The sequence below is a fragment of the Misgurnus anguillicaudatus genome, chromosome 14 (genome assembly GCF_027580225.2).
Source record: "Misgurnus anguillicaudatus chromosome 14, ASM2758022v2, whole genome shotgun sequence".
NCBI lineage: Eukaryota > Metazoa > Chordata > Actinopteri > Cypriniformes > Cobitidae > Misgurnus > Misgurnus anguillicaudatus.
This window is the reverse complement of record NC_073350.2, coordinates 31,763,678-31,776,456: the sequence shown is the minus strand read 5'-3', so window position 1 is coordinate 31,776,456 and position 12,779 is coordinate 31,763,678. Positions and strand designations below refer to the sequence as shown.

Genomic DNA, 12,779 nt, shown 5'->3' with positions numbered 1-12,779 from the left:
GCTGACTGTTGGCTTATTTGATAAAACTATAATCCTGAAAATAGTTTGAAAGTACAAAACAAAAATTCTTAGCTAAATAATTAGTTTATTAAATGTTTAGCTTAATGTTTTTTTTAATTATTTCTTAGAGGTATTCATAGCACTTGCACTCTTTGACTTTCTGGTTGCACCACCTGACTTCTGTGCAATTTGTTAATAAAATAGCACATTTTTCTTTAGATTTACATTGGTTGTACCATCTGACACAGAAAGTGTACCAGCACTTATTATATTAAAATTGTTATTTTTTTCAGTATTTGAGCGAAATCTACAAACTTTCATTTAGCCAAAAAGACCACCTGGAGTTCACCGGACGATGTGATATCATGTTTACTGTTTATACTTGTTAACTTCTTAACATAATATCAGTGTTGGGCAGTAACTTATTACTAGTAACTATTTACTACTCTACTTTCCCTAATAATTAGTAGTGTAACATTTTGTAATTGTATTACCGTTACATCCCAAAAATGGCTAGTTAGCTTCTTGCAGACTTTAGTAGGCTATTTATGTTACTACTTTATTAAATTACAGAAGTTGTTTTAAAATATTTTGAGCCAGTTGTACTCTTCATTTATTAACTTTCATTAAGTCACAAACTGCAAAAAAATATGCAGTAATGTAGATACACTTCAAAAAATTATATTAAGAAAAAAAATTATTAGTATTTTTTTATTGTTTTCAGTAAAAAATATAAAAAAATTCTTAAATTAAGATGCATTTTCTTGATGAGCAAAACGACCCCCCATTGGCAGATTTTTTGCCTGTTTTATGCACAAAATCACTTAAAACTTAAAACTAGACTTATTTTCTTGGGTCATTTTGCATCAAGATAAAGCATCTTAATTTAAGAATTTTTAGGTATTTTTACTGAAAACAAGACAAAAATACTAAGAACATTTTTTTTCTTGAAAATCATTTTTTTTTTTTTTGCAGTGTGTGTGCTTACCATCATTTATCAAAATATCTTCTTTTGCACCGCAAAAAATGATTTTAAAATCATAAGTATCTGAGAGAAATCTGCAGATCCTTATTTAGAAAATAAGTCAAAAAATATTACATTTAAGCGAATTAAGTGCTTAAAACAAGCAAAAAATCTCCCATTGGAATACTTTTTTTTTCTTGAATTAAGTGTTTATGAAAAAAGTAAACTTATTTCAAGAAAAATTTTCTTATTCATTTTTTTTGCTTGTTTTAAGCAAACAATTGTTTCATTTTTTTTGTTTTAAGCATCTACTATTTTACCTTGAGGAATAAAAATGTATCATTGTGTAAAATAAAATCCTGAAATTGTACTGAAGATCATGTATGTAATGTGACTGACCTTTCTCACAGCGTCTTCCTCTCCATCCAGCAGAACAGAAACAATCTCCATTCACGGGATGACAGGGAGCGTTGTGCTCACAATCACATCGACCCTCACAGACGGATCCAAAACGCCCTGACATACACGCTGACAAAACACAACGTTTTTTTTGTGTGAAATAAAACATAAGTTAGTCTGGTTAAAGATAAAGTGTACTGTAGATTGAGTTGTTTTTTTCTGTGGTGGCCACAGTTTAAGGAGTAGATATGATATTTGTGAACTCTATTCAACTTAGGAAGCTTATTCAAATCTTTTTAATTAACATCATCAATGTTTGTAATTGACCACTAGAAGGAGCCAAATTCTTACTTTATTTAAATAAGGACTAATAGAAGCGTGTTTAATTATAACATTTGCTATTTAACAAAAGCTCTACTGTACTTAAACCTTCAGGTTAGCAGACCATCATGTTATGTTCTTACCGTTCTCACAGAGCTCTCCGGTCCAACCCGGTTGACAAACACAACGACCCGTCTGTCTGTCACACTGACCACCGTTCTGACACTCACAGCTCTCCTGACAGTCCGACCCGAATCGACCCGCTGGACATTCTGAGAGATGTGCAACATACGACAAAGACAAAAACCATAAAAAAATTCAGAAAACATCTCTTAAAGGGATAGTTCACCCAAAAATAAAAAGTTCATAAGATTGACATGACACCTTCATAATCATGACATCACCTGTGTCATGAACATGAAGGAGATTTTATGCACATTTATGAAAACGGTCATTAAGTGTCATTTGTTTAATTATGTCATTTTTAATGCAAAGTTGACATTGTTTGAATTGATGAACACAAAAGTAGATATTTTGATAAATTATCATAACCACACAGCTGATTTTAACCATTGACTTCCATAGTAGGAAAACAATACAATGGAATTCAATGGGTACCGTCAACTGTGTGCTTACCATCATTTATCAAAATATCTTCTTTATACTTTATCACAATACTTTCATCGTATTTGTTTTCCTACTATGGAAGTCAATGATTACAATCAGCTGTGTGGTTACCATATGTATATTAAAATATCATCTTTTTGTATTATAAACCGTGTGGGTTATGCAGAATTTAAACATTCGTTTTTTTATCACTAACCCTATAGTATGAACAATACAAAGCGAAGCAATTATTTTTTTATTTTAAAACAAATTTGGAGGCTAACACCATGACCCTGTCTGTGAAAGCCAGACTAAAGTATTAGGAGCATCAAAGTGTGATTTCAATCACTGATTTTAATACTTGACATGATCTTACTCAGTAAGTATTAAATATATTAAAATATTTATTTTCCAAAGAATGTTCTTTACATTATTTAAGGATGATTTTATGTAGAAAACAGTAAATCACAAAAAAATACTTTAGCTGGGGTTTTACAGACAGGGGCACATATCATAGATTATGCGTTATGCCTAATAACCAGTCTTCTTCCTACTTCTTAAACCTTGAGATTAAAAAGAACATGTCATGAAAAACGGACTTTTTCCATGTTTAAGTGCTATAATTGGGTCCCCAGTGCTTTTATTGACCTAATTTTATTGTGAAAAATATCAACCCAGTAACTTAGTTTTGGTAAACCATTCTCTGCAAGCATGTGAAAAAATATATAATTGAAATTTGGCTCCCCTTGTGATGTCAGAAGGGGACAATACCACCCCTTAATCTGCACTATCCAACCACGGCACTGCCATTTATTGCATAGATCAACTCATTTGCATTTAAAAGAACACACCCCAAAACGGCACATTTTAGCTCACTCCTACAAAGTGGCAATTTTAACATGTTATAATAAATTATTGTATGGTATTTTGAGCTAAAACCACTCGGTGAGTTTCACGTCTTTGTAAACGAAAGTTTAATGCATTTTAGGAAGGATTGTTCCAGTGCACCATTAAACCCATTGTAGAGGTGGGAGGGGCAGCCGCATATGTCGAAATTTCAGTCAAAACCGTTCTATTTCACCATAAACAATCTGAAAACAGGGCTTTAAGTGTAAAATACCGAACTTGTCCTTTAAGCTGTTTCGGGTCAGTATGTCTACTTTGAATTGTTTCCCCAAGTGTTTAGTATAAATCCTGACATCATATATGAGGTGCTTTTAAGTCATTCAACCACTGACAAGTTATCTCGTCAATTAAGAGAAAACGCATCCCTGCCAATGACAAAAGTTTTTACGGCAATCCATATTTCTGTTACTATCCACTATGAGGCGCTCTTATGCTGTGTTCACACCAGCTGCGGTAGAGGGGTCAAGCGCGAGTGATTTCAATGTTAAGTCAATGTGAAGACGCGTTGACGTGCATCTGGAGGTCTCACCCGGCGAATGAGACGTGTAACGCGGCACGGTAGACGCGATTATGCCTCATTCGTGCATCTAGTTTGGGCGAATGGTGCGAATTGAGCGTTGCCGTGGGAAATGCACGATTTGAAAAATGTGAACTTTGACCGAAAAAAGTGCCATGTTAACCAATCAGGAGCTTGCTCTAGTACTGAGGAGATTACAGGAAGTAAGCGAAGTCGCAGAAGCCCCTCCCATGACGCGAATTTCCGTGTGAAAGGCTCGATGAGTAGAATTTCACACGCGGCTTTCAGCGTGTAAACTCAAAATGTTTAAGCGGCAAACTAGACACGGTAGACGCGAATTTGACGCCTCAAACTCGGCTTGTGTGAACCCACAGTTACACAACTTATAAAACACTGAAGCAGGGGAAAAGAGTTAAAAATGATGTAGAAAACAAATCGGATATAGTCAACCAAAAGTACTGTGATTTAAAATGAAAACGCATTATGGTAAATGTAGCCTGAGGCTGACAGTCTATAACAATCTGACAGTTTTTTGTGTTTTATTGAAGCAAGAAAGTCCTATGTGATGGAAAATCCCACTGAAGCATGTTTCTTTAACATCTGGCAACAACCAGGCATCCTAAGATTTATTTGCTTCAAAAAAATCGTTTGGTAATTGTAAACAGACTTCTTTTCAAGAAACGTTTCACTTGAAAATTGTCTTTAAATGAAAAGTGTGTCTGAATATTTGTGGTATGTCGTTAATCTCTCTCACCGCGCTCGCAGGCTGAGCCGGTCCATCCACTCGGACAAACGCAGCGACCGTTCACAGGGTCACACAAGCCTCCATTTTGGCACAGACATCTCTGAGCACAACCCAACCCAAAAAGCCCTGGAGAGCATTCTGGAAAATACATAAAAAAAAAAAAATACAAATACAAATAAACCAACAGAAGTCCAACTTTTAAACCACAGACATAACAGTTTGTCATTCAATCCATAACATATGAAAATAATGACTGGTTGCCTTTAAAAGCGGCCAGATTTTATAAATGTCTGAATGTCTAGCATATTGTAAACATGATGGACGTTTATATGCAAACTTTCTTTGTATTTTCTCTATCACGACTGAGGGAATGTGATGTGATGAAGCAGAAGTGATCTTACGTTGTGAGCAGGTGTTTCCAGTCCAGCCAGCGCTGCATTCACACTGACCACTCACTGCGTTACAGCTGCTGTTATTATGACACACACAGATCTGAGAACAGCCGTCACCGTAGAATCCGACAGCACACGCTGAACAGAAATATTACTCACATTAATTTCTCTGTTAAGCTGAAAGACAGATGTGCTCATAAAGCGAGGAATTATGATCATAAAATGTATTCAAAGCTTTTGCGAAATCGGAAAAACAGCTGAACTTTTTGTTAAACAAGGTAATATTTCGGGTTTTTATTAACAGATTTAAAATGCAAAAAGAGTCATATTGAAAATTGTATTTGGTTCCATTGCACAGGAGTGAAGTACTCAACAATTTTTGATTGCGTAACATTATACTTTTTATTAGGCTATCAAAGGGATGCTCCAAATCCAAAAAATCCAAAAAAATCAAATGTTTAACTCTAGCGGAGCTGGAAAATGAAAATATTTATAGTGTCACTTTAAAGGTGGTGTGTGTAAATTTTAGCAGTGAATTGCATTCATCAGCTCAACCCTCAATTTTAAAACGCATATGCTAGCCGCCACAGGACAAACATGTCATCATCTGAGACAACATAATGATGAAACGCTCTATAGAACAGTTTGTCCCTTTAGGGCTACTGTAGAAACATGATGGCGACTTCCATTTAAGGACCCACGGCGCATGTTTTTATAAGGCCATTTATTAAAAATAATTATTTTGTAAAGTACTTAAACACCAATGACAACATAGTTATGTATATTATTCTGCATTACTGTCAAGAGATCCTCCTAAAAGTTACACGATCCACCTTTAATTACATTTTACTCTTTCCCCGCCAGTGTTTTAAAAAAAAAGTTGCCAGCCAACGCCAGTGTTGGAGAAAGTTACTTTTAAAAGTAATGGATTACAATATTAAGTTACTACCCAAAAAAGTAACTAATTGCGTTACTTAGTTACTTTTCATGGAAAGTAATGCTTTTGTGTTACTTATTCTTACTTTGCTGAGGCTTGATCACTTTCAGATGTTTTTATGACTGAGAAGTTCTACATTCAGAAATTTCATATTTCCATCGCAAAAACGTTAAGCTCTGGCCTGCCATCTCCGTTTCTGACTGAAACTGTTACCGCTCAGGCACTCACGCATAGAGTGTGTAAATCTACGTTAATACGTTCAGTTTAACGCAGTACATTGTTTTTTTACATCGAATAAATTAAACTGAAAAGTAACTTGCATTACTTTTTTTAAAAAGTAAATCAAATATTAATATGTACATTTATGAAGTAATGCATTTCTTTACTCGTTACTTCAGAAAAGTAATATTATAGTTATGGACGTTACTTGTAATGCGTTACTCCCAACACTGGCCAACGCTAGCATTTTTTATAACACAAAAGTTCAATGCCTTTCAAAAAATTTTCTTCTTTAAATACATAAACACACAATATATCAAATGAAACACAATTTCATCCTACCTTTATTTGTTCCCTTTATATCACCTCTCAAATATGGGTAGGATTCTTTTAAAATACCAAATTTTGAGCAAAAAGCTAAAACAATTGCGTTTTTGTGTAAGACTTCTGATAGAAACCCGATTCAGAGCGATGATTAAAACTGTTTGACGTGAGAAATTGCATCTGGGTTGTATAAGTTGGGTAAGAGCGCCATCTGGTGGATAATAGCGTATATATGGATTGCTGGAAAAACTCGTCATTGGGAGGGAAGCATTTTCTTTTATTTGAAATGAACAAATTAATGGTGGGGATAGAGCTAAAATCTAGTACTCAAGTTTGACTTGAGTATTAATAAGAAAGTATACTACATTGTTATGAACTTAAGTATTAAAGGTATAAAACAAATTGTATTTATGAAATGTAGTGAGGTAAAAGAAAAAGTACAGTGATAAAGTACAGATAGTTGAGTAGTGAGTAAAAATACTTCACTTCTTTACACCTCTGCCCACAAGTTAATGGGTCTCATTCACTAAGCATGCGTACGCACAAATTTGTTCGAAGGTTTTAACTTACAAATCATGATTCAACAAAAACTTCATATTCAAATTTATTTTAAATTTATACAAAAACGTAAGACCACACGTGCGCAATAATCATGAACAAGGAAAAAAATATATAAAATATATAACACGGATATATATTATAGGATTCTTTTTCCATTATTGTGCACGTGTGGTCTAAGTTGTTCTTACGTTTTTGTATACATTTAAAAGAAATTTTTGTATGAAAGTTTATGTTGAATCATACTTTGTAACTTAAAACGCCCGTCCGTATGCATGTCCGTACAAATTTGTGCGTATGCATGCTTATTACACAGCTCTCTGGAATGCTTGATTCTGATTGGTCAGTTGAGACATTTGCAGGTTCGTTCTTTTCAAATAATAACCGCTCCAAAGTAATAACGCATAGCCGGGAGTACTTGTATGTTTAAAATCGCTCCGCGCCAACAAAGATTACCGTTTGGCGCCATCTTGTGACAAACACTGGACAACCACAATTAAGAATGGAAAAGTTTGACATTCATTTTAACATGTACGGAAAAAAACAAAACATTTAAACACTGGATAGAAGAGCGAACAACGACAAGACACAGAGAGCTTACTGAGACTGAACTTGACAAAATAGAGCATGACAGCTACAAAGCCAACACTCAAAAAAATACAGAATGGGCATTAAAACTTCTCAAAGACTGGCTAAAAGAGAAAAAAATGGAGACAGACAAGTATGAAGCAGAGGATCTTAATAATGTATTACGATCATTTTATGCATCTGTGCAAAGTTTCGCGGAAGGATAAAAATGTTAATTTAAAACAAATATGCCAATAAAATGTTTCAAATTCATATTCACGTCCAGATTTTTTTCTTATGTGGCAAGTAGCCGTGTAATAAGCGGGATAATGTAGAGGCAGCCGGTAGTTATTTCCCGATAACTACCGGCTGCCTCTACATTATCCCTTACTTAGTGAATGAGACCCAATGTTCTTTTACAAGCAAATGGACTTTAGGTAAAAGAAAATTTGCAAAAAAATTGTAAAATGTAATATATTTAAATTTTTATAAATATGCTCACTCTGGTTACAATGTGTCCCGATCCAGCCTGGCAGACAGGAACATTCACCAGAGATGTGACTGCATAGAGCTCCATTCATACACAAACACTTCTGTTGACAATCCAGACCATAAAATCCTTGTGGACAGCCTGTAAACACAAACACTCACAGCAGTATAACAGCAGCAACACAAACCATAAACACAAATGTTATAAATCAAGTGAAGAAATCTTACGCTTTTCACAGAAAGTTCCAGTCCAGCCAACCTTACAGACACAAGCCCCGCTCACATGATCACATGATGCCTGATTGTCACACTGGCAGCGTTGCTCACAGCCGGGTCCAAAAGTACCGGCAGGGCATTCTGGGACAGAAATAGGACACAGATTATTCACGAACACTCGGACATACCCAAAATTGTTGTATTGGTTAAATACAAAAATTGAGAAACATCTGCTCACTTTGGTCACATGATGGTCCCGTGAATCCTGCCTCACAATGACAGCGTCCGTTTTGTGCATCACATCCTCCGTCACCGTTCTGACAGTCGCAAACACTCGCACAATCCACACCCCAGCGACCAACATCACACGCTGCAATAAACACACACATAATACACAGTATATAGATTATATATACATGAATTACAAAAAGATTAGCAAGATTACACTCGGTCACTGTGAAACTAATGCTAAAAGGCTAATTAAAGGCTATTATTCGGTGAACTATTCCTTTAAATAATAGTAGTACCTTTTTTGCAGTTGTGTCCCGTCCGGCCTGCAGGACACGAGCAGCGTCCGCTAACGGGGTCACATCGAACTCCATTATCACAGGAACATCTGAGCTGACAACCCTGACCGAACCGACCCGCAGGACACGCTACAAACAAACACTGAAGTTCACGAAACGCTACATACTATAAGAAATGTATCTACATTTGACAAACAAACACAACTTACAGTTCTGACACAATCTGCCAATGAATCCCGGTGAACATATACAAGTGCCGTTACGTTTGTTACAAACGCCTCCGTTTTCACAAACCGGACACGATTCCCGACAGTCAAGACCCCACTGACCTTCAGCACACTCTGGTGTTTCAATGACATGCAATGAAAAAATTGGACATAAATTATTTTACATACATGAGAAGAATATCTGATGTGAATTCAAATCAGCTTGTATTGCAATTAAGCAAATCGAATAAAGTATAAACACATTAACCTGAATGCAATAACCATATTAACCCTTAATCAGTGTTCAAAAAGGATAAAGTTTTTGGTGTTTGGGGTCTTATAGACTTTTAAAGAGCGATTGCATAAGGAAATATACTTTTTTTATATGGAAAACTATATATAATTGTTTTTATTTACTTCGCAACTATACATTTATGCTGTTTTTTTGTGGAGTTTTTTTTTACCTATTTACTGCACAATTACTTAACTACACTGTAAAAAGACCTTTGCTGCCTTAAAATTGTTTGTTGAATCAACTCGATTTTACAAGTCATTTCAACTTACTATTATTTATCCTGACTAGAGATGAGTTGTTATAACTACAGGTGAGTTGTTATAACTTATAAAGTTAAGTTGACTTTTCTCAGCTGTATTTTGTGAGTTGTGACAACTCATCTCTGTTGACATGACTTGTGAATTTGAGTTGATTTAACAAACAATTTTAAGGCAGCAAAGTGTTTTTACAGTGTAGGCCATAAATTGGATCGTGAAAAAATTTTTTTTTTACTTTTCCAGCCATTGACAAGTTATCTCGTCAATTAAGAAAAAAATAATTTGCATAAAAAACGTGTTTCTGAAGAATTGTAATGTTAATGTGCAATACCGTGATAGTCCGCTAGATGGTGGACTTACTCAATTTATGGAAAATCTGAAGCCAAAACGTTATTAACTAATTTTAAACTTTGTGTATGTTTGATCCTCGTTCTGAATCTGATCTCTAATCTAGATTCCTTTACAAAAATGCTAATATTTCAGCTTTTTACTAAAAAAATATTGTATTTTTAAAGGAAAATACCAATATTTAAGAGTTTATAAGCAGAGAAAAAATATAGATAGGATGAAACAATTTTTCACTTTGTTATTGTTTGTTTGATATATTTGTGTGTTTATATATTTTTCGGAAAAAAATCCTGGAAGGCATTTTGTGAAACTTTTGTGAAAATCATAAAAAATGCTTGCGGGCAACTTTTCGAAAAATGGCTGGCGGGGAATGAGTTAAAGAAAAAAATCACTTAAATGTCGATCTTAATAAAATCTAAATAGTTTTTTGACATTGCTCTATGTGTTAGGGATAGAATACTGACATCTGCTGGTTTGTGGAAAAACTTTAGAAATAATAATTAAAGAAAGAAAGTGCAATGACCTCATATATCCAATAGAGGTCCATACTGTAGGGATTCATTTAATTTTCACTTAAAGCAACACCAAAGTGTTTTTTTTACCTAAAATAACGTTTCCAAAAAAGTTTCAGTCGTTCATCCGCTCGTAACAGGGTGAACGGCACTTTCACATTCACTTTACAGCCCTCTATCGGCCAAAACCGCACTAAAGAAGTTTAAAACAGTCGGGTTGCGGTCCTGTAGTTCGAGTGAAAACTACAAAAACTTGCTTTACGGCAGACCTACAATCCAATCAGAGCCAGCTATGCTGCAGTATTTACAAAAGTGGTAATGGACAATTACGCTTCTAACCTGTAGGGGGAGCAAAGAGCTCTTTAGTTTTGCTTTATTTTTCCTTGATGCTTCAACTTCTTCTCACATTTTATGATATATATTTTGTGAATATATATTTAAACATTCTGAAATACACAAAAAAAATCAGTTTTTTTGTGTGTGTATGAGATGGAAAGTTCGTTCCACTTCTCATTTATGCTCCAGGACCAGACCTTGGTTAATATGTAGAAATGTTCATATTTATATTGGATTTGCTATAATTTTTTTGACAAACAAAATGAAAAAATTAATTTTTTTTCATTTTCCTATTCATTTTCAATGTGGGGTAATTTTGACCCCGAACACCTTAAACGGTAAAATTTTTTAACAGACCTTTAGAACAACCAAATCAAGCCTAGTTCTTTTTTGTGCATGTTTAGATAGATTATTTAGGAAGAGTCACAGAGTTTCATGTCCCTGAGATGAAGGTAACACTTTTAAAAAATGAAGGAAAAGTCCAGTAGGGGTGCCCTGGACCCCAAAAACTGTTTAAGGGTTAAACCAATGTTTTAGCTTATAGAAAACTCTGCATTAGTCCCGCTCACCCCTAAATATTCATAATAAATGCAGAATCAGGAATTTAAACAGTTAAAATTCACGCAATCAAAGTACAACATGATGTGTCAACAAGAGAGCAGGCACCTTTCTCACAGCGTTCTCCAAATGTCCCAGCGGGGCACACACATTGGCCAGTGATCTTGTCACATGATGCACCTGAGCAGTCACATGATTGAGAGCAGCCAATCCCAAATCTCCCATCGACACAATCTATAAAAGCAGCGACAAATTCACAGAACATGTCATGTTAGACGCAATAAGTTTAGAAAAACAACCAGTCTTTATCAACCAGGCTTTACCTTCATCACATTTCTCTCCTCTCTTTCCAGCTGGACACTGGGGTTGACACGCCCCAGTCACATGATCACACAACACTCCAGGTGGACATGAACATTTCATTTTACACCCAGAGCCATAGAGGCCTGATTCACACACTATATGAGGAAACAACCAGTGATGTTCAGCATATCAGACCAGAGATATTGAGTTCTGATGGGTATATTAACAACAAACTGTTCATTTTTATTAGTTATTACATTTCTGTTATATGCACACTCACCATCTTTGCAGGTGTCGCCCCGGTAACCAGGCTTACAGATGCAGGTGCCATGGCGACGATGACACTCTACAGTGTTCTGCTGCACACAGCGACACTCTTCAGAACAGCCCGGTCCAAACATCCACCGAGGACACGCTGCACAGAGTCAATTACAAAATTTAACACAACATATAACAATGAAAACACTTGTCCATAGGTCTAGGTTGGGTTTATGATGACTGTAGGCCTATAATGTTCAAATAAACTAGCTGTCTTAAAATAAAGTTACTCACGCAGGTGGCAGAAGCGTCCATACAGTCCCGGGTCACACAGACACGCACCGTATGTCCGATGACAGCGTCCGTTGTTAGCACAATTACATTTCTTATTACAAAACTTGCCATAGAAACCCTTTGGACAACCTAAATAAACACAAGAGTGGACAGACTGATGTACAGTATTATATTATTATATAATCATATATGGGTCAATGACGTGACGTTAATTACTTTGTGTCCGTATGGTCAAATTAAATGTAAAAGGGTTAAAATAATAAAAAAATGGGAGATTACTTGCATACATTCTCTTTTTTGAAGACCAAGTCTAAAATTTCTGGTTTTATTTATTTTTAAAAGAATATTTGGGGGATAATTGCAAAAATGTCAATGTGGTGTAATATGATTTTTTTCATTTCTCAAAGATTACTTTGAAATTTCAGCATTTGTCAGAACAAATATAACAAAATACATTAAAATTTACATTTAGAAATAACTAATAAAATTATATTTTTAAATTATTTTTTTGATGATTACGCGTACATGCCATCAAGGTGGATAAAATATTTCATATTTCTCATTCTTTGGCGCAATTGGCGGTTACACCATTTGACATTTTCAGGTCCATTCAGTCTTAACTTTTATAAAAATGGTGCAAATGTAATTTTTTATTGCAAAAAAATTACATAAATACACTTTTTGCATTGAAATAAACCTAAATGCATGCTTTCAAAACAAGTTTT

The 12,779-nt window shown here is 35.0% G+C and overlaps 1 protein-coding gene across 1 annotated transcript in view; it reads right to left on the bottom strand.

Annotated features, from left to right (window-relative positions):
- The window catches only part of megf6b (multiple EGF-like-domains 6b), a 99,601-nt gene that overhangs the window by 10,761 nt on the left and 76,061 nt on the right, over positions 1–12,779 (bottom strand). Inside the window, exons 16-28 of the mRNA XM_055184440.2 lie at positions 12,055–12,183; positions 11,783–11,917; positions 11,523–11,657; positions 11,308–11,433; positions 8,897–9,028; positions 8,688–8,816; positions 8,399–8,530; positions 8,173–8,301; positions 7,958–8,086; positions 4,860–4,988; positions 4,468–4,596; positions 1,828–1,956; positions 1,364–1,492 (exon numbers count right to left, since the gene is read on the bottom strand). Of these exons, the coding sequence (XP_055040415.2) occupies positions 1,364–1,492; positions 1,828–1,956; positions 4,468–4,596; positions 4,860–4,988; positions 7,958–8,086; positions 8,173–8,301; positions 8,399–8,530; positions 8,688–8,816; positions 8,897–9,028; positions 11,308–11,433; positions 11,523–11,657; positions 11,783–11,917; positions 12,055–12,183 (1,692 nt within the window). The remainder of the gene's footprint in view (positions 1–1,363; positions 1,493–1,827; positions 1,957–4,467; positions 4,597–4,859; positions 4,989–7,957; positions 8,087–8,172; positions 8,302–8,398; positions 8,531–8,687; positions 8,817–8,896; positions 9,029–11,307; positions 11,434–11,522; positions 11,658–11,782; positions 11,918–12,054; positions 12,184–12,779) is intronic.